Here is a 23018-nt window from a genome sequence, read left to right as displayed (position 1 = left end):
AAGTACATTTTTAAACCTGGAGCTGAATCAGGCTTAAAGACGTGGTCTTGTGATCTGGGGTCCAAGTTATCATGGTGGGAACATTTGTATTGCCCATAACCGCATCTGGATCTGTTATATAGCCTTGTTCCGAAGCTTCTGGTTCTTTCCCTTTTCCCCAGAGCACAGAGCACAGGCAAATGCTCATCCATCTAGGATTTTAAAAGTCAGATTGTAAAAAAAAAATAATAAATAAATAAAAATAAAAATAAAAAAAATAAAAGTCAGATTGTCTTTACATATGGCAGTTTGATTAAATTTTTATTTTAATAAAATAGCCTCTTTGGATAATGTTAAGCATTAATTTTGGCATTAGTTGGCCTTCAGAATTTCCCTATAGACTAATTTCCATGAAAATCTAATCAGAAGGAGAAAGGAAGAACGTCACTCATGTTTTCTTTGGTTCCATCTTAATTATTATTTTTTATTCTGGGCTAATTTCACTCATTACTAAGTTAATTTACTCCTCTAATGTTTGTTTTTAATACACATGGTGCTGTGACGTGACTCTGTCTCTTGGGATATTTGTAGTTCATGGAGCATGGAGCACTTGGCAGCCTTGGGGTGTGTGCAGCAGAAGTTGCGGGCAGGGGACCCAGACAAGAACAAGACTGTGCAATAACCCTCCACCATCGTTTGGTGGCTCCTACTGTGTTGGAGCAGAAACACAGATGCAAGTTTGCAATGAAAGACACTGTCCTGGTAAGAGAAATGCAATGTTTATACCCTCAATAAATAAACACTGCCTCTTATCTGGCTAGTGTGTCAGTAAGAATCAATGTCAATAAGAACATTGCTCAACCTAATAATGCCCAGTCAGTAGGCATTATTAGACAGTTATTAGTGTTTAATCGGCTCTTTTTTTTTTTAAGCCTCACCTGAGGATATTTTTACCATTGGTGTTTAGAGACAGTGGAAAGAAGGGGGAGAGACGGAGAGAGAAACATCAATGTGAGAGAAATACATTGATTGGTTGCCTCTTGCACATGCCCTGACCAAGGCCAGAGATCAAATCTGCCCTTGACTGCCCGAGGTACATGCCCTTGACTGGAATCGAACCCAACAGTACGTGAGCCGATGCTCTAACCACTGAGAAAATTGGTGAGGGCTAACCTCATTTTTAAGTATTAACGGAGCATATTTGTTTGTTCCTTAATCCAGTTGATGGCAAGTGGGCCAGCTGGGCCAGTTGGAGTGCCTGCACCGTGTCCTGTGGAGGAGGAGCCAGACAGAGAACAAGGGACTGCTCTGATCCCGCCCCACAGTATGGAGGAAGCAGGTGTGAAGGGAGTGATGTCCAGAGCGATTTTTGCAATAGTGACCCTTGTCCAAGTGAGTGTTGGAAATAGTGAGTCAAAATTATACTTTCTTAAAGTTCCACTATGGCTTTTAAGTCCTTAAAGTTATAACATTCTGTGACTTGATTCGTCTACCTTTGATGTAGGGCATTCAAATGTTATATGGTTGCTATAAGTCTGTGTTATACCTTAGAAGTAATGGATTTGTATGGGCAGGGACTGTGTCCGATTTCATTTACTCCATGGGACCAGCTGCAGAGTGCAAGGGCAGCGGCACCCTGACCTGCTAACTGTTAATAATGTTGATGATTCCTCTATGGAGGCAGGCAGGCAGCTCTCTGCCTTAATTCAGTCACCAAGCTAGATTCCTCAATCCTAGCAGCATCTGAATCCACTGTATCTTCAGTGTGATAGCCTTGGCTCATCGAGAGCCAAAGATCTTGTCTCAGTCATATCCTTCAGCTCCTGGAATACTCTAAGACTCAGTAAACATGTGTTATATGGAATTGAACAGTCACTGGGATGTATACTCAGTTTCTGGTCAAAACAACAGCTGATCCATCTACCTCTGGAAGTTGCCTCTTTATAGATCTCTATGTTTCCTTTCATTTCCTGGGGAGAGTCTTCCCGTCCCTGTTGAGTGAATGTCATTGTTTAGCACGTCTCCAATGGTTCTGCATTGTAGCTCATGGAAACTGGAGCCCTTGGAGTGGCTGGGGAATCTGCAGTCGGTCCTGTAACGGAGGGCAGATGCGGCGGTACCGCACGTGTGATAACCCTCGACCCTCCAACGGAGGAAGAGCTTGTGGGGGGCCAGACTCCCAGATCCAGAGATGCAACACTGACATGTGTCCTGGTGAGCTCCCCGACTCCTGCAGTAGAACAAGCAAAGCATTCTACGTAGTGTTCATTGTAGCAGCGCCGTCCTCTCAGATCTTAAAATAAAAGTTGCACAGGCAGGGCCACCCTACATGACAGTCTTAGGACCGATTTGTTCAGATTGACCATTCCACTCTTGTTCACAGTGGATGGGAGTTGGGGAAACTGGCAAAGTTGGGGCCCGTGTTCTGCTTCTTGTGGAGGAGGTGAAAAGACCAGAAAACGGCTGTGCAACAATCCAGAGCCATCTCACCGCGGGCGCCCCTGTCCGGGAGACGCCACTCAGGTTTCCAGATGCAATATACAAGCTTGTCCAGGTAAGCAACTCAGTGAGATTTTGACAGAACTACTGCTGGCACATTTACAGCCTTTCTGCAAAGGAAGAAAAGGAGTCACTCTGGGCCCACAAATTACGAAACAGTGCCATCTCTGGGAGGAAGAATTGGGGGAAAAGTACTTCCCTCCTCTAGCTGGTGCTGCTCTACCCCAAACTCATAGCTGGATTTTAGCCTCTGCTTGCCACTTCCCAGGCTCCCTTGTGATGGGATCTGGTCTGCAGAGCCATAAATAGCAGTCCTGGGTGTGAAGGGTAAACGGGTGTAGAGACGTGGGGAAAACCTAGTTGAGATTTCAGGCTGAAGAATGAGGGTAGAGCAGAAGCTGAACATCTAACAGGAATACACAATTGGGGGCTGTTATTTCACAGATGTAAAAGGGGAGAACATGAGTGTGGAAAGTGAAATAGAAGCCAATTCAGTTTGAGGACAAAGAGTAGGAGGAGTTCAATTCAGCTACCACAACTCAAATCACACAACATGGCTAGCTATTGTAAGTAATGTAAAAATTTAGGAGGAACGAAGTCAGAATTCTAGAACTAATGGATCTTAGAAAGAGTTTGCTGGGGTCCTAAGAAATGATGGGTTACCCAGCCGGTGTGGCTCAGTGGTTGAGCATCAACCCATGAACCAAGAGGTCACTGGTTCGATTCTCGGTCAGGGCATATGCCTGGGTTATAGGCTCAATCCCCCCAGTAGGCAGCGTGCAGGAGGCAGTCGATCTATGTATCTCTCTCATCTCATCAGTGTTTCTATCTCTTTAGCCCTCTCTCTTCCTCTCTCTCTGAAATAAATAAAAACATTTTTTTAAATGGTGGGTAGTCCTAAGGGTACTTGTCTCAGGATAAACTTTCTAAGGGCTAGAAGCAGAACAGAAAGAACAGTTTGGCACTGTTGAAGTTTTGAGATATGACTGGACTTTCCAAAGCTTTAAGGTTGCTTTAGAAATAAAATGTCCCTGGGAATCAAGAAGGCCCATTTGGCACAGTAAGAGAGAGAGAGAGGTTATATGAAAAGATTTATAGGATCTAGACAAGCTACAGGGCAAGTGTCTATCAGTCAACTGCTCAACGTATCTTCTCAACATATCAGCTGATTACCAAGGATTCCGAGGCTCTTCGAACATGTAGGCATAGCAATAAGTCCCATTTCAGTGAAGGCATTTGGTAGCTCAGCCTCTGGTGGTATCAGGGCCCCAGTGGAAAGGCAGTCCAAATATACAGACAGTTTGGATTATAGAGTTTGGCAGAAGGTTTCAAGGTTCCCAACTAGCTGGCCGGACTAGGAGATGGTGGTTGAGCACTGGGATTCAAGTTCTTCCTCTGTGAGACGGGGGAACCAAGATCACAGTGGGAGGCCATGCTTGTTAGCAATGACCCAGAGAACTAAGAGAATTCACGATCCTTCTGAATAGGGGAACTATTCCCCTGCCTAGAAGTAAATATAAGGACCCATATGGCCTACCAGGTCCTGATTGGGCCTGCTCTCTACTTTGCTGCATCATCTTGCAGTGTGGTTCCCATCGCTCTCTAAGCTCTCACTTTTGGTTTCTCCAATATAGCAAGCGACCACCTCCCCAAAGGGTGACACATGCCATTTTCTCTACCGGGAAAGCCCTCCTCCTGCCTTTTTCCCTGGCTTAGTTAAAACCTCTATTTTATTGGATTGCTACTCAATTTTTACTTCCTTTTCAGACTTCCCCGAGTAGTAAATCTTACACATTAGTGTAAAATTTCAATTTTACATTTTTTATAGAATTCTCATTAATATCTGTCTTCCCTATTCAGACACGAGCTCTATGAAGACAGGTCTCATGTCTTTTTTTCCACTTTCTTATTACTGCTGTTTCCTCGATAGTTGATGACCAAATGAATGTAGTCCAGAACCTGAAGGCTGAATCAAGGTGAAGAAAATGTTTTCTCTAATAAAGTAATGCAAATTAAAATGGTGAATAAAAAAGTAACAATAAATAAAATGGTGAGATACTATACTTACTGTTTTATCTGAGATTGAATATAATTATATCCTCCCTAGTATATAATACTTGATAACAATATCTGAAACACCTGGTGATTATTTTAAAATATATTCCATTAAAATATATTCTTAATGAATATTTATAAATTTCACTATCAGCTTCTTCCCAACATGTTTCTTTTATCAAAGCATGCAATTTAATTGAGAAATAGTCATTAGCCACCTATTCTGTTAGTTACCAATAATTTTGTTGAGCAATGGGAAGAAAGCATAAAATTACTGCAGAGCTACTTTTTAAAATTATTATTGTTTTTCAATCTGATTGTCTTGGTATGAATTTTGCAGCACTGTTAAAAGTATGCTATCCTGCAAATTTTTCTTGTTAAGCATTTTTAAAATATATATGTAATACGAAGAACTTGATAAGCCCAAGATCTGAAACCCAAGCTGGACGATAAAACCCCTTAGATATGTCACATTTATGTTAACAGTGACCTGTCACAAGGCTTAGGAGCTGTTGTTTGCTGGTGATGCCTCCTGTCCCTTTGTTCCCACTAAGGAGGCAAACAGATCAAAGAACGTGGGTTTTGATGCCAATCACATCTGTGTTCAGATCCTCATTCCACCACCTTCTAGCTGTAATGATGATTTCTTTGAACTTTCTTTTAGTCTTCAAACTGTGGCTACTTAAAATAAACCACCTTATGGGATTTTGATAGGATTAAAAGAGTTAGCACATATTAAATGCTTACTATAGCGCATGACATGCTCAATAAACTCATTATTATCATCATTTCATTACCAACAGCAAACACCCACTTTATTTTGGCTTTGGGACTGGACGCTGATTGTATTCTTTGGATTGTGAAATACTGCTATGATGGACATAGATTGGAAGGAGCCTGGATTTATGAGGGATGATGAGTACTACATTAGAGTGAAATGTTTTGAAAGCTTATTTATTACACTCTTAAATTCAGATGTCATGATCTTTTCAAATGTTTGAGAGAAGATTTGTAGCATCTTTGAATACTGGCCTTCTTTTCTCCCATGTGATGTTGATGAAATTACTTCCTTATCCAGGAATGTTTTTCCTTCCCCCAATAGGTGGGCCCCAGCGAGCCAGAGGAAGTGTTATTGGAAATATTAATGATGTTGAATTTGGAATTGCTTTCCTTAACGCCACAGTGACAGATAGCCCTACCTCTGATACTAGAGTAATACATGCCAGAATTACCAATGTGCCTCGCAGGCTTGGTGAGTTTCTTTACTTATCGAAGTAATCAATAAGCCTCTTCTTTAAAAATGTATATGTTAGCCTTCATCTTGTTATTTCCAGTCAAAAGTTTCTAAAAGATGTTACTACTAAATGATCAGTATAGTAATTCTATCCCAGTAGTCAACTCTTAAAGATGCATGAGATACTAGTATTTATTTTATTGTTATTCAAGATTATTTAGGTTTCATGCTTATGAATAACATGCTATGAAACAATAATAACAGGGAACTGTAAATATTTTGCTTTGTCGCCTGATGTATCTCTTTTTATATAGGTCCAGCAATGCGAAAGATAGTTTCTATTTTAAATCCCATTTATTGGACAACAGCAAAGGAAATTGGAGAAGCAGTCAATGGCTTCACCCTTACCAATGCAGTCTTCAAGAGAGAAACCCAAGTGGAATTTGCAACTGGTTAGTGCCAGCTCAGCTTAGTATTCTATTACTATAAAAATATGATTGCCTTAAAAGTCCGTGGTTAAGAAAAATATATTATATGTTCCCATAGAGAATAATTTCAGTCTTTGAGGCAACCTTATCATAAACGATATAAAAGCAATTTTATATTTCCCTATAAATTTTTACTGGCATGGGTCTCTAAGAGTTTTCATTTTTATACCCCAAAACTTTTTTATTGTATTTCCTGTATCTTTTCTCCTTAAACCTTTAGAAAAAAGTTTTAAAGGTCAAACAGAATAGGAAAATGAGTCATTGCTATTAATTAAAAGTTTTTGTATCTAAACCTGAGATTCAATCAGAATACCTTATAGGGATTCTTTATCAAAAAGATAGAAGTAGCCTGGCCGGTGTGGCTTAGTGGTTGAGTGTGGACCTATGAACTAGGAGTTCACAGTTTGATTCCCCATTGGGGCACCTGCCCAGATTTCAGGCTTGATCCCCAGCAGGGGGCATGCAGGAGGCAGCCAATCAATGATTCTCTCTCATCATTGACCTTTCTCTCTCCCTTGCTCTCTGAAATCAATAAAAATATATTTTTTTAAACAGATGGAAGTAAAAACAAGCAAATCTTAATGTGTTTTTGCTTTATCCTTAGAGTTAATGAACTGGTATTAGCTATTCATTGCTCTTTCCAAGTGCCCTCCCTTGCTCTCTGAAATCAATAAAAATATATTTTTTAAACAGATGGAAGTAAAAGCAAGCAAATCTTAATGTGTTTTTGCTTTACCCTTAGAGTTAATGAACTTGTATTAGCTATTCATTCCTCTTTCCAAGTGCCCTAAGGTCCAATTCAAACCTCATCAAAGGTGATCAAATGGCAGTGATCTTTAAGGAAGAAAGACCGAGGGAGGGCATAGCTTTAATTATCCCAGAAGTGGGACTGTCAGCTATTGCTTGTGATTTTAAAGTGTGGGATCCTTCACACAATCATATCCTACATTTATGCCACATAAAAAGAGATTTCAGAAGAAAATTCGGTAAGCCTACCTTTAATTTGGGGACTGAATGCTAATTTAATACTCTTATTGCCTATGTTTATTCAGGCTTTCAGTAAAATAAGATAGCTGACTTGGAATGTAAGGTAAATCTGTTCTGCGCTTACACAAACCATATAGTTTTTGCTGCTAAAGTGAACGCATTGTAATTCCCAGGAGAAATCTTGCGCATGACTCATATTGCTCGGGGCCTGGATTCCGATGGTGCTTTGCTGCTAGATATTGTCGTGAGCGGCTATGTCCTGCAGCTTCATTCACCTGCTGAAGTCGCTGTCAAGGTAAACTGTCAAGATAACTTGCCTTCACTGTTTATTGGTGTAATGGTAAGAGTAGGAGTCAGAGTTCCATCGAAAGAGCACAAAGAACTTGTGTCGTTCCCCTTGTTTGCTTCAGGGAGTAAATGTCTAAACCACTGCGGTTAGAAATGGCTGTCTGGTCTTTGTTTGCATTAACCAAGACATGGAAACAACCTAAGTATTCATGGGCGTATGGATGGATAAAGAAAATATGATATCTCAACATGGATGAATCCTGACAGTGTGTGCTACGTGAAATAAGTCTATGGAAAAGGACAAAAATCATATAATTTCGCTTATATGTGGACTATAAAACGAAAAGTAGCCCTGGCCAGTTTTCTCAGTAGTTAGAGCATCAGCCCATGCACCAAAGTGTCACAGGTTTGATTCTGGTCGAAGATACATATCTGGGTTTCAGGTTCAACCTGCCACCTTGGTCATGGCATGTGCAGAGATAACTCACATCGATGTTTCTCTCCCCCCGCCCCCCCGCCCCTCCTTTTCACTTTCTATAAAACAATGGGAAAAATATCATGGGTGAGGATTAACAAAACAAAAAACAAACAAACAAACAAAAAGGAATAAAGAAAAGCAAACTCATAGATATAGACAGAATGGTGGTTACCAGAGGAGAATGGGGTGGGGGAGGGTGAAGTGGATAAAGGGGACCAAATACATGGTAACGGAGGAGACTAGATTTCGGGTGGGGAGCATGCAATAGAGTACACAGATACTGAATTATAATCTTATACACCTGACAATTATATAATGTTATTATCAATGGTTCTCCAATTAATTTAATTTAAAAAAATCTTCAGGGACAAGTCTTTCCAAACTCTTAGTGATTTATTATTCTGCTTATCAGAACTGAGATCACTGCTGTGTTGATTTAAGCCATTTGTTTAATTTTCTTCTCACAGAATAGTAACTCTTGCATGAAAGTTTTTGTATATCATCCATTAAAAGATTCTGAAATTAAAGAATAAACCATTGCCCTTTCACATCTTTTCTTGACCTACAACTCTGATTCCCTTATGAAACTATAATTTATAACAGTAAAATCATGAAACTAACATAATAATTAAGAAGTTCATATTTTATTTCTTGGACTCTACTGTACAATTATAATTTCATTTAGAACTAATAATATTTAGCCTCTAAACCATTTTTTCTCATTCTGCATCTCATAGAGCCCTCAAGAAAAAAATAGGAAGAGTCATGCTGATCCTCAAATCTGTATTGTCCTCCTTAGGATTACACGGAGGACTACGTTCAGACAGGTCCTGGGCAGCTGTATGCCTACTCAACCCGGCTGTTCACCATTGATGGCATCGGCGTCCCATACACATGGAACCACACCATTTTCTATGACCAGGCACAAGGAAGAATGCCTTTCTTGGTAGAAACACTTCATGCATCCTCTGTGGAAACTGACTACAACCAGTTAGAAGAGACATTGGGTTTTAAAATTCATGCTTCCATTTCCAAAGGTAAGTTGGTTCAGACGAAGTCCAAATCTTTCTAAAAGGGTTATAGAATTGCATTGACCTTCAAAATAAGGATATTAAGGTGTAGACCATACACGATGACATCAGTTTTTCGTGAGTGTTATCTGTGGGTTTTTTTGGTGGTAAAGCCAGTCAGGGTGTATTCTAATACATTTGTTTTACTAATATGCTGCTTCATATAGCATAATGGAGTTATTCTATTCTATATGCACAGGGAGCTTTAAAAATATATATTCTGTCAGATGGTTTTCTTTGGATAATAAAATCCATTTGTTCTTGTTCTGAATTTTATACTTTGTCAAGGAATTTTTTAAATTCCTGAGATGGGTACATGTTAACCTAAATTAGTCCCAAAAAAGTTTTCATATTTTTAAAGCAATGCAGCAATAATCAGGATTTCCACAGTCATTTCTTGTTCCTGGAAGTTATAATTTTTGAACTGCTTCTCATTTTCCAAGCATAGTTCTACAACCCTTGATCTCAGCAGCCTCCCTATGCTGTGTGGTTCTTTGATGTGTCTGTACCCTGGGTTTCCTTTTCAGTCATGAGAGGCACCGCAACAATTAGCATTCAATATTCCGTGGGGTTTGGGTGGTAGGAAACACTTGCATGTAGTGATGTTGAGACTGTTTGACTTTAACTTTGAACTTTAGACTCCCATGAGTACACTTAAAATTATTCATATTGGCTTTGTGAATGTGTATGTTTTGCTATGTGTTGGCTTTCCCAAAATAGATCCAAGTAGATTTAAATAGCATCATATTGTTTTATCATGCTCAGAAGAAACACTAAAAATTTTATTCTTACTACTTACTCTTGTTTTTATTGGTTATGCATGTGACTATTTTCTTCTTCATTCATAATGGTTTCATTACATTTGTGATCACTGTAATCTAGGAACTTGTGATCATATTATTTGAGATAATCGTGGATTCATGAAGCCTCATAGCCAGTGGTACCCATGGCCTCACACCTCCTCCAGCCACAAATCACCACCAACACTTCATTTTACTGTGGCCATGCAGGATCAGGTCACTTGGACAAAAGAAAAGAGCCACCGGAATAATTACGTTTTCTCTTCCTCAACAATGCCTCCTTTTCAAATCTAATCTGTTTCTACTTTTTCTAGTACCCCATATAATTTAAAAAACATAACTTGGAACAGGACTTTGGTTAAAAATAATTTATATCATCTGGGACTAGAGGAATTAAGGTGATTTTTGAAAAGTCATGTATAGTTTCTACCTAGTTGTGTAAATCCTTTAGGCCTGAAACGGCTGGAAGGTCTTTGTGGTACTTGTAGGGGTGTTGTTGGGGGACTGGGTCCCACTATATGACATTTAAAACCCCTTGCTATCCTTAGATACTATGACGAATACATTACATCTGATATGTGTGCCCATTTGCTTGTTAACATTTTGCTGAGAATTGTGTACCTGCAATTTCTTTTTAAATGACCACCAGGGGGCAAGCTTGCATTCTTGGTTGCTTAACCAGAAGGTTCTTTCTCTTTGTTGGGTCTAGACTACAGTTATGGTTACAGTGCACTTAGAGTCACCTAGAGAGCTTGATGCAAGTTCAGATTTATAAGCACAACTATTTTTGTTTAGCCAGACTAAGGTAGAGCCTGGAGTTTGTATTTTTAACAACCCCTAAGTGATTCTAATATCTGGTCTGCACACTGGCATTTGGAAACTACTGGTCAAAACAACTCACAATATAAATCAGTGTAATTTTTTTAAATTGATCTTTAAAATAAAATTGACTAGTTTTTAAAATATAATTATAAAATATGATTAATTTTACAAGTTAAATAAAAGAGAAGTCAGAAACAATAAAGGGAAAAGATAAATAAATTTAGCTACAAATAATTTTTTTAAAACTTTTTCATGGAAGAAAAAAACAAAATTGAGAAGGTAAAATATACACCAAGAAAAAAAAATTGCATTATATATCATGATCAACTATGATTAACCTTAATATATACAAGGCTTTTAAAAATTCAATAAGAAAGAGGCAAACACACCAGTAGAAAAACACATAAAGGCTATGAACAGGAAATACATGAAGGAAAAAACAATAATAACAAAATGAATGTGAAAAATTGTTTAACTTCATCAATAAGCAAAAAACTGCACATTTTTCAGTTATCACTCAGAGATTTAAAAATGTGATGCGCTCAGTATTAGAGAGGCATAGGGCAATGAACATCCCCATACACTGCCAGCAGAGGTTGTATCTTCGTTTAACATTTCTAGAAAGCAGTATGTATCAATAGCCTTTCAAATATTCCCTTCTTTTTAGTTATCTCATTCTAGGAGTCTACCCTAAGAAAACCACAAAAATGGCCAATAATAAATGTCTTGGAAGTAAGAGATAAATGCTTAAATGATGGCACAGCTGTATGATAATTCTTATGCAATCTTTAAAGTAAATGTAAAGGATTTTAAAAATAATTTAGCATATTTACTCATTTGAAAATATTTGTTGAGTGCCTACTGTGTACCACGCACTGTTTTAGGTATTGACAGGGTAACTGTGAACAAGAGACGAAGGAGAATGTACCCGATATCATTATAATTGAAAAGCAGTATATATACAATATGATCCCAACCAACCTGGGTTGCCCATCTCACCGTGGTTATAAGAAAACCTTTATACTGGCTAAAAGCACAGATTCTAAGGTTTTTCCTTGGCAATTCTGACTGAGATAGGACCAAGAGATCTCTGGTTTTAATAAGCTCTCCAAGAGATTTTAGAATCAGTAATTTGGCCATTATTCTGTAGAGTACTTATAAAAGTGACTAGAGAGAGAAGCATCAAAATGTTGGTAGTAATTTGTTCCAAGTGACAAATTTGCAGGGAATTTTAAACTTAAAAGTTTCTACAATTATCTATACTAATAAAAGCCTAGGTGGCCCTCGCGCCCTCACGTCATCACAAGATGGCCACCACAAGATGGCCGGCAGGGGAGGGCAGTTGGGGGGCGACCAGGCCAGCAGGGGAGGGCAGTTGGGGGCCATCGGGTTGGCAGGGGAGCAGTTAGGCGTCAATCAGGCTGGCATGGGAGCGGTTAGGGGGCAATCAGACTGGCAGGCAGAAGCAGTTAGGGGCAATAAGGCAGGTGAGTGGTTAGGAGCCAGCAGTCCCAGATTGTGAGAGGGACATCCCCCAAGGGGTCCCAGATTGGAGAGGGTGCAGGCTGGGCTGAGGGACACCAGGGGACCCCCCCCCCAGTGCACAAATTTCGTGCACCGGGCCTCTAGTTTTTAATATAAACAAATATTTTGCATTGCCCCCTTAATATGGCAAAATGAACATCATAACTAATGATTCCCGTATTTTAAAGTATGTTCAAAACAACATACTTTAATTGTAACCTAAAGAATAAATAAAAGGAAAACAGTTTATAACAAAATATGTTGTATTTCAGTGTAAAAACCATTAGACATTACTACAATGCAAGATAAGAGAGAAGTGTTCCTATGACTGAACCTACAATATATAGAGCCCTGCTGTGATCTTTTTTTAAAAAAAAAAAAAAAGAATCGAGTAATTCTTGGTTATGTTCTCAATAAAACATGTATAGTCACACATCAATTTATATTCCAGGAGCATTCCTAGAAATTCATTGTATATTTTAAGCACATAAAATAGTGTTTAATATGTGGAAGATGGGTCCTAGCCTTAGATAATTAAAAACAGCTCTCTCACTTCCATGAAAATCAGAGCCAGGGACAGCTCTCCATCTGCATCATTATACCACACACTGCAGTATTTTAGAGGGCTCTTCTAAAACCTGCCCCAGGGTCTGCCCTTCTCCCCAGATTGTAATAGGCCTCCCTAGCATTGTGAAAAATCAAAGTGTCTCCCCAAAAGCTGCCCAAATGCCACCTAAAGGAAGAAATCTCCCCCACTTAGAACCAAAATTCAAAAGCTACTGTCAGGTAACAACTAACTGTGTTTATATGACACAGTTTTTCCACAGTTACATTCACAACACAGTGCCCTACAGAACATACTGGTTGGATTAAGGAATGTACAAGTAAGTGAATAAGTAAAAAGGAAGCATGCATTACAATCACCACCTGAGTTATATTCTTGATTTCCGTGGTTGAAAGTCAAGCAGATGTGCATCTAAACTCTTGTTCCGGCTTATATTAGATCTTTGACTTGAGGCAGTTTGCATAACCTCAGACTCTAATTCCTCGTCAGAAAATTGGTTGTGGTAAGAGTAGAGGAGTTGTGAGGTTTGAATGAAGTAACGCATATGAGACTCAGTGCTAGGTGACACACAGTAACCATGCAATAATACAAACAAATGTATAATCATTTAGCAACGATTCTCCAGACATTTCTATTCCACCCGTCCTATTCTAGTCTCATTCCTTTGCCGTTTCAAGAAGACTCGGATGCTCTCAGGGTCATCTTTACAGTCAGGGTAGAAATGGGTCATGAACCATTAGAGTTTCTCATTAAGGTTCTAAACAATCAGATGGCACAGAAATAGCAGATAGGACTCTAGTTTTCTAGTCAAGGAAATACTTTCATTGGAGTAGTGTTTCTTACACCCCCACATTCATCAACAGTTTTGGACAGTTGCATGTTCGCAGCAGGGCTCAAACAGTGTTGTACTCAGAGACTCTCCAAAATAGGATGAATCTGAAAAATTAGCCCAGACTCCCTCTATGAAGAGCCCCTAAAACAATCATAAAAATAATCACAGTTTCATGCATTTAGAATGGAAAGAAAATCTAAGATAACTTCTAAGAGGCTGAATATGAACTGAATATACAATATAAATGAGATAAAATGTCCCTTAGGAGAAATTTATGAGACTAACGGTTGACTCAGAAGCTGGGTACACATTCATTATTTTGGTAACTTGAAAGATGAGTTTCATTTAATTTTTTTCAGGTCACTAATGTTTGAAAAATATTTGCTAAACCATTTAAAACAGTCAAGACCCTGTTACTTTCTAAGGAAAGAGATTCCCTGACTAACCTGTTTATTTTTGTTACTATGTTGTCTTTTCTGACTCTAACTTGAATTCTGTTCTATCATAATATGCCCATTGGCCCTTGCTCTGACTACATGGAAAAGGAGAACTCTTGGTCGGCACGTAGGGCCTTTGACCTGGAAGCCCCACGTGACAAATGGAGGAGATTCACAGAAAGAGTGGATTTCTTCATTAGAGTCTCTGTTTTTCACGAACTTTTTCTCAGTGGCTTGAAAATAGCATCCCCCCTTCTAGAACAAACAGCAATGGCTGGACGAATACGCCTTCACCTTGGTTATTCGTGGAGTACACATTGACCTTGGGTCTTTTTTCATTATCGATGAATAATTTAATTTTCTTTTGATTAATATAAACAACTTAAACAGAACATCTGTTTCTAGTGGCTGCTTGCCAACAATCTCTGGGCTGTGACTCATTTAGTTCTTGGTTGAGAAACAGGGGAAGTTTTCCATTCCAGCTTGTTTTCACCTAGAGCATTTGATGTGTGTGTTCCATCTTGGCGTACCTTCCCAGGGAAGATTGTACTGGAAAGAAACGAGTGCTAATATTCCAACAAGCCCGTTCATTCTGCTTTTTTTCTCTCTGGTAGGAGACCGCAGTAATCAGTGCCCCTCCGGGTTTGCCTTAGACTCAGTTGGACCCTTTTGTGCTGGTGAGTATAGGAATAAATAACGCACTTTTATTTCTATTAAAATGTTCATACTGGATTCCATTAAATGGACATCTGTTGCCATTTTGCTAGAAATGTAATCATCACACAGTCTTATAAATACCCCTTTTTATAGCTGAGGAGGTTGAGATGTAGAGAAGTGCCTATGATCACTCAGCTTTCAGGCAGCGCCGCTGGGTATGCATTTTAGATACAAATGCTGTGCTCTTTCCATTTGGCCACAATCAAGGGCCAGGGATCAGTGTGCCGGACAGAGGTGGAGTGAGCACAGGGACAAGACACTGGACTCTGTGAGGCCACTTAATTGCCATGGATGTGACACAGCCGTAATTCAGCTCTAAGTCACCTAACTCTAGAATTGCTCAATCATAGGACAGGGCAGGACTGTGGGCCAAAGACTAATGACTAAACCAGCCTTTTCTCACCCAAGTACCACCTCAAGAGAGTCACTGAGAAGTAAAAGGTTGAGTAAATAGCTCACGCCTTTCTTTCACTGGTAGGCAGTGTAATGTATATTGGTAAGAAGTGGTCTTTAAAAATTATACTGCCCAGGTTCAATTCCAGCTCTGCTAATAATGACCTGTGTAACCTTGGGGAGTTTACTTAACCTCCTCGCTCCTCAGTTTTATCATGCAAATGAGGATAGTAATTAAAATACTCATCTCCTGCCCTAGCCAGTTTTGCTCAGTGGATAGAGCATCAGCCTGTGGACCTAATCCCAGGTTCAATTAGGTCAAGGGCAGGTACCTGGGTTGCAGGCTCCTCCCTGGCCTGGGCCCTGGTCAGGGCTCATGCAGGAGGCAACTAATCGATGTGTTTCTCTCACATCAATGTTTCTCTCTGTCTTTCCCTCTCTCTTCCACTCTCTCTAAAAATCAGTGGAAAAATATTCTCTGGTGAGGATTTTAAAAAAACAACTTATCTCCTAGGAACATTGTGTGCAATGAGTTCAGGTAGGTAAAAAGAGGTTAGCTCCAGTAAATGGTGGTTATATCCTAGTTATCATCATCATTGTTTTAGAATCAATCTAAACATCTATTCACTATCAAAGATAATTTGGGTGTCTCGGCATTAATTTTTATTCAGCATTCCCATGTTATAGAGCATTTTCTGTTCCATATGACTCAATTCCTTGGCCTCTTTAAACACTGACGTTAATAACTCCTAGAAAGTAGGGGGTTCATGTACTAATTGGGCCCTTTGTTTCCTCTTTCAGATGAAGATGAATGTGCAACAGGGAAGCCCTGCTCCCATATCTGCCACAATGCCATGGGGACCTATTATTGCTCCTGCCCTAAAGGCCTCACCATCGCTGCTGATGGAAGAACTTGTCAAGGTCTTTATTCACAACCCTGGGTCTAATGGACATATTTCAGCAAAGGTCATGACAATCGCAACCTAGAGAGAGTGTGGTAGACAAACACTCTTCTTTTCTACTCTTTTGCCCCCTCTATCCCCTCCCCCCTCACTTGGCAACAGACAGGAAGATCTTAATGTTGCCCACACACGGCCTTCATATGGGGCCCTTCATATGGGCACCTGTAGTGACTCTCTCACTCCTCACATCACAATGAGGAGAGGCATCAGGGCCATCACTCTACTCATCTTACAATTATAAAACAAAGCAGGTGGTTATAAAGAATTCAATTAAATTGCACAATCCTGATAGCACTTTGGGAACATTAACAAAAAAACATTTTTCTCTCAGACACTAGATATGCTTCAAAGTCACAATTGTGTAAGGATCTAGTTTTATAAATTAAAAAATAATGAAATGCAGAAAGGATTTCTCCCTCTATGCCAAGGAGGTTCCCTTCTAAATGCAAAAGAGAGAAAGAGTGGGGCGATAGGAGGCGAGAGGAATAACATTTATGGAGAGTCCAGTACGCATTGGACATTATCTTTCATGCACAATCCTGATAGCACTTTGGGAACATTAACAAAAAAACATTTTTCTCTCAGACACTAGATATGCTTCAAAGTCACAATTGTGTAAGGATCTAGTTTTATAAATTAAAAAATAATGAAATGCAGAAAGGATTTCTCCCTCTCTGCCAAGGAGGTTCCCTTCTAAATGCAAAAGAGAGAAAGAGTGGGCGATAGGAGGCGAGAGGAATAACATTTATGGAGAGTCCAGTACGCATTGGACATTATTTCCTTTCATTTGTAAAGCAATACTGAGAGATACATATTATTGTTCTGATTTTACAGAACACTGTGATCTCAGAAAGGACAAGTAACTTTTTTAAAAAACAATCTATAAGTGGTCTAATGGATGGATTGGTCTGTGACGATATCACACTATGCTACTGTGAGCTTGTCAGCCATTTAACCCACCTGAAATGACTCAACCAAAAAAATCAGCATTCTTGCTCTTATATGTTTTTCAAGTGCTGTTACTGCTTTTCTTATCCCCACTTCACAGCAGGTTCTTAGCCTGGCTTTTTCAACTCACCTTGATTGAATGCCCCACTTTGTTGCAGACATTGATGAGTGTGCTTTAGGTGGACACACATGCCATGCTGGTCAGGACTGTGACAACACCATTGGATCCTATCGCTGTGTGGTCCGCTGTGGAATTGGCTTTCGAAGAACCTCTGATGGGATGAGTTGTCAAGGTATAACCATGGAGGCCTTTGCTTTATCTTATGATACTAAGAGTTAAGACACCCTGACTTTTGAATCATTTAAAGTGAACACTTTTATAGATTGAGCTTCTCAATTGGGGGTCTTCAGATGTAATATACCATGGCTATTTCAAACGTTTGCAGCATGGTGGTTTTGAATAACGTTTGCCTATTATATTTGAGAGAGAGGAAATTATACGGCATGATCTAATAAAAATCTACTTTATTGAACTCCATTGCATCAGACTACAGAATATTTATTGTGGGACTATTTTTTAATAGTCTCTATTTTTAGAGCAGTTTTAGGTTCACAGAAAAATTGAGTGAAAGGTGAAGATATTCCTCACGTACCCCTGCCCCATCTCATGCACGGCCTCCCTCAGTATTTATATCCTGCACTGGAGTGGCACATTTTTTACCAAGGATTAACCTATGTGGACACATCATTATCACAGAAAGTCCATAGTATACATTGGAGTTCACTCTTGGTGTTGTACCTTCCATGGGCTTGGACAAAGTAATAATGACATGTGTCTTCCATTATAATATCATACAAATAGTTTTCCTGCCCTAAAAAATCTGTGTTCCACCTGTTCGTCCTTCTTCCCCCAAATCTCTGGAAACCACTGATAAGTTTTCCTGCCCTAAAAAATCTGTGTTCCACCTGTTCATCCTTCTTCCCCCAAATCTCTGGAAACCACAGAGTTTTGCCTTTTCCAGAATGTCATATAGGTGGAACCTATCCTTTTTATTGTCTCCACAGTTTTGCCTTTTCCAGAATGTCGTATAGGTGGAACCTATATGTAAGGCTATATAGTATGCAGCCTTCTTAGGTTGGCTTTTTCACTTAGTGGTATGCATGTCAGTTTCCTCCATGTCTTTTCCTGGGTTGATAGCTCATTTCTTTTTAGTGCTGAATAATATTTCATCGTATGAATGTATCACAGTGTTTACCTGTTTATTACTGAAGCACATCCTGGTTGCTTCCAAGTTTTAGCAATTATGGGTAAAGCTGCTATCAGGATTTTTTCATAGAAACAGAGACAGTGGGTGCAAAACTGAACGCCTATCAATAATAGGAAAAAATGAATTAATTATGGTACATCCACAAAAGGAACCGTTGTGCTGCTATTTTAAAGAGTAGAATGGAGCTCAACTATTTGGCTTAAAGGATTTCCATAATGGGGTTGTTGATTGAGGACATCAAAGTGTAGGAAAGTCTAAGTAACTTGTGTAGAAAAGATTATGTGACTAGGAAACAAACAATAACAAAGAAAAAGAAAATGCATTTATATACTTAGGTAAAGCTATATATGGGTACATGGAAGAGACTTTATCATTTATACTGGATAGTTATTACAGGTTGGTTTTGGTGGGCAGGGGAGTAAAGGATAAGCGGGGCCAAGCAAAAGAGAAAAAAGTATATGAAAACTTTTTTAAATTATATGAACATATTTGGGTACGTGCAGATTTTGAAAGATTAAATTAGAAGCTCTCAAATAGAAAACAAGTACAAAATAAGACATCAGCAATCTTGAGTTTGGGAAGGTAAGGTAAGGACAAGAAGAGCCTAAATATGGTGATTATTGTTTTGAAGAGTTGAGAATAGAATGACAGAGGCATGGAGAAGTGTGAAATGAGTATAAATCTAAGAGAGGGATTTTGTTAGGATAGGAAATATTTGGTTGTGTCTATGGGGTTTTGGGAAAGATGACAGTAAGTAGGAAGGACTTTAAAATACACAAGAGCAGGGAATTATCAATGGACCACAATCCTCATCTTGGTGAGAAAGGAAGAGATGGGCTGCAGTAGGGGGGACTTTTCTTAAACAGGAGAAGAGCTCTCTCCTCCTTTGGGCCTGGAAGGAAGGAGAGGGGAGAAGGCAGTACATGAGTGGGGAGAGTTCATCCTGCACTTTTTTGTTACACTGTGATGCAGACGGTGTTTGGGAAGACTGATTTGGCGAAATACTAAAGTTGATGCTGTCAGTTTGGCATAAGGTGATAAAGACCTGCCTCACATGAATAGCAGCAGAAATGAGGACGAAAGGTCAATTGCAAAATGTATTGCAGAAGTCCTTAGCTTCAATTTATTTTTTTCCTATCTTCGTATTCCAGTCTGTCAGCAACATTCCAGGGCTGAGGCTTCCTGGAAGCAGGAGTGGGAGCCACATGGTAAAGTACTCAAAGTAGAGGTGTGCTGTGTCAACACAGCTCTGAGTCACTAGCAGAGGTAGGAGTATTGCAGAGAGAGATACTCTCTCCAGCAATTAATCCTGTCCGTTATCTAGCAGATTATGTGAGAGCAATTGTGTTGAATTCATTTTACAGAAGATCTTTAACATAATAATTATCAAAGAGTATTCAAAGGTTAAATATTTGGGATAAGTTCATCCAAGTTTCCTAACAGAAGATAATGAAAGTTTTGCTTTATTTAACAGATATTAATGAATGTCAAGAGTCCAGTCCCTGCCACCACCGCTGTTTCAATGCCATAGGAAGTTTTCACTGTGGGTGTGAACCTGGGTATCAGCTCAAGGGCAGAAAATGCATGGGTAAGAAAGAGCTTTGAATTCGAAAGCATAGTATCTTTGTAATTCTTACTGGTGTCTGATCCAGTTCATGTGCTGTGCCCTGAGCCTGATTTAAAGATAGAATACCTACCATGCATCGTATATATAGTCTTTATAAAAACAACATGGAAGCAAATGCTATGCTTCACGGGTTACATAACCATTTTTCAACATTTCCCCTATTATTTTTACCAAATTTTTTCACAGAAGTATAACACAGGATGAAGTATAACACAGGATGGGGCAAAAGTAGGTTTACAGTTGTTCACATGGAAAATAATACAATAATTAGTATGCATATATATGTGTATATACAGATATGTATACGTTTTTTTTCTTGGAGGAGGAAATGGTTGGTATGGCTGCCAGCTCTGTGACATGTTTTCGATTTTTATTATTATGTTTTATAATTGTGTCACATACCTTGGATTTAAGCACTGTAACTTTACTTGATGATTATGCAGTCCACACCTATATTAGTCTATAATATCTTTAAAGTCTAAAAGTATAGTTTCTATGGCAACGTTGACGCAGTCATCTTCTCAGTCTGCGTGCCCTTTGTTCCCCTGTGAAGATGTGAACGAGTGTCGCCAGAACGTGTGCAGACCAGACCAGCACTGCGAGAACACCCGTGGCGGCTACAAGTGCATTGATCTCTGCCCCAACGGGATGACCAAGGCGGAAAATGGAACCTGCATTGGTGAGTGGCTGGCTAGTTGGGTGACTGAGATGCATTTACCATCGCCAAACCAAGTAAGGCATCCATTTCAAAACTAATGATTAGAGTACATTTAACCTAATAAGGAACTATTTCTTTTTCCCTAGCTTAGGTGTTTGTTTTTTTCATCCCCAGCTTCTAGTATGGTTGACCTCTGGGATTCTGGGGTCATAGCCATACCAGGAAATGGAAGCTCACCATGGAGACATGGGACCATTTGAGATCCCATCAGTTACACATTTGGTTTATATAGTTTAATACCCACATAAATTAATAGTCTCTCTGTACTTCTAATATGAAATTTAACATATATGTTCAGAATTTCATATGAAGGTTGGGAAAAAATCATAGGATTTATTAAAAGTTAGAAATATAATTGTAGAGCTAAATATTCTTTAAATGTCAAATCAATGACCAGACAATAAAGTAAATTGTATTTCTGTGTAAGTTTATTCTTTATGTGCCCATTCTGACCCAGGCTGCCATTGTTAGCAGAACTATGAATTACGTGATTTACAAAAAATTTAAAAGATAGTATTGCTGCTCTTATATTCTTACAATCTACTGGGATAGATTTGTCAACTCCACTTCCTCCACCAAAAGAAAGAAACAAACTATAAGACAAAGTAGAATGAAACACCACAAAAGAGGTAAAATAAAATGGTACGAGAGTACTTGAACAAGTGATCATATGTAATAGGAGTGCTTATCAGAGGAGTCATGGAAGTGGTCATACTTATGTATAGCCTTGAAGAGAATGTCAACAGGTGGGAGTGGTAGAAAAGGAAAGAAAGAAAGCCCTGTTCAGGGGGAGAAGAGCTGGACTTAGAGATAACATGCTAAAATTCATCTTGCTTTCTTGACAGCTATCTCTCCTTCAATGACCCTTAAGATGACACAGAAATTTGAGTTTAAGTTTCTCATTTAAAAAATAGGACTTTATTTAAAATTATGAAATAGTTATTAATAAAGTTATAACGTATCTTGGATTTGCTTCTAAATAATATAAGAGTACTGGAAGGGCATAGATATAAATGAAGGAATACTGACCTTCAGTTGATACTTGTTGATGTACATAGATGTTTAGTATACTACTTAAAAAACAAATAAACTGGCTCTGTAAAAAAATCAATAAAATATATTCTTTAAAAAATAAAATTATGTAATAGTTATTAATAAAGTTATAACATGTCTTGGATTTGCTTCTAAATAATATAAGAGTATGGGAAGGGCATAGATATAAATGAAGGAATACTGACCTTCAGTTGATACTTGTTGATGTACATAGATGTTTAGTATACTACTTAAAAAACAAATAAACTGGGAGAGTTGTACTCTTTTCAGTTCTATGGATATAGGTGAATATTTTTCTTACTACCTAAGAATAGCAGCCAACTTAGAGCATGTAGGCAGTTATGTGCAATTATAAGTATTTTAAGACCATTGACTCTGTAGTTATTATAATAAGGTTAATTAGAAATGAGATGAGCTGAAAGATCAGAAGGCTGTTTAAAAACTTACAGCAAAAATATAGCAAGTGGAAAAGGAAAGAGGGGATATGTGGATTTGATTGAAGGAAGTAGAATTACCCAATCTTGGAAAGTGAGGGAGTAAGTTAAAGATAACTGATGTTTGCAGCCTGGTTGATTATGAAGAAAGAATACTGTGACCACAAATAAGGAAGTAATGATAAGACACTGGGGACCCATCAGAAGGCTGTTTAAAAACTTACAGCAAAAATATAGCAAGTGGAAAAGGAAAGAGGGGATATGTGGATTTGATCAAAGGAAGTAGAATTACCCAATCTTGGAAACTGAGGGAGTAAGTTAAAGATAACTCTGATGTTTGCAGCCTGGTTGATTGTGAAGAAAGAATACTGTGACCACAGATAAGGAAGTAATGATAAGACACTGGGGAGCTGTTGAGTTTGAAGAACTGGTAAAACAAGGAGATGGAGATGACCAGCTAGCAGCTAGGCATGTGGGACTGTAGGAAAGAAACCATATAGTACTGTTGCTCTAAATATACATCAACAAGCTTATTAGAGTCACTAATATAAATGGCCAAAGGAGGAGGGAGTTTTGACTGAGAAGGGGAAAGAAAAACAAAAGCTGAGAATAGAACTCTTTCCATAGTAAGGAGCAAGAGGAAGAGAGTAAACAGTTAATAAGTGATAGAGTGAGGACCTGAATCCAGGTTCTCTGACTCCAGGTCTCAACCACAAGGTGAGAAATTCAACCTTTGGCAATTCCAACGAAAGTTCACTTTAAATATAAGGTTTTGAGCCCTAACTGATTTGGCTTGGTGGATAGAGCGTAGGCCTGCGGACTGAAGGGTCCCAGGTTAGA

General features: G+C 38.8%; 1 protein-coding gene across 1 annotated transcript in view; it reads left to right on the top strand.

Annotated features, from left to right (window-relative positions):
- Positions 1-23018, top strand: part of LOC102263923 (hemicentin-1) — a gene marked incomplete at its 5' end in the record, with an annotated part of 222783 nt that overhangs the window by 186190 nt on the left and 13575 nt on the right. The window contains 13 exons of the mRNA XM_014541442.1: positions 571-741; positions 1201-1371; positions 2023-2193; positions 2363-2533; positions 5636-5785; positions 6082-6219; positions 7416-7537; positions 8808-9045; positions 14673-14735; positions 15970-16089; positions 17237-17371; positions 19821-19934; positions 20527-20652. Of these exons, the coding sequence (XP_014396928.1) occupies positions 571-741; positions 1201-1371; positions 2023-2193; positions 2363-2533; positions 5636-5785; positions 6082-6219; positions 7416-7537; positions 8808-9045; positions 14673-14735; positions 15970-16089; positions 17237-17371; positions 19821-19934; positions 20527-20652 (1890 nt within the window). The remainder of the gene's footprint in view (positions 1-570; positions 742-1200; positions 1372-2022; positions 2194-2362; positions 2534-5635; positions 5786-6081; positions 6220-7415; positions 7538-8807; positions 9046-14672; positions 14736-15969; positions 16090-17236; positions 17372-19820; positions 19935-20526; positions 20653-23018) is intronic.

The sequence above is a fragment of the Myotis brandtii genome, unplaced genomic scaffold (assembly GCF_000412655.1).
Source record: "Myotis brandtii unplaced genomic scaffold, ASM41265v1 scaffold270, whole genome shotgun sequence".
Classification (NCBI taxonomy): domain Eukaryota; kingdom Metazoa; phylum Chordata; class Mammalia; order Chiroptera; family Vespertilionidae; genus Myotis; species Myotis brandtii.
This window is presented reverse-complemented; position numbering and strand designations above follow the sequence as displayed.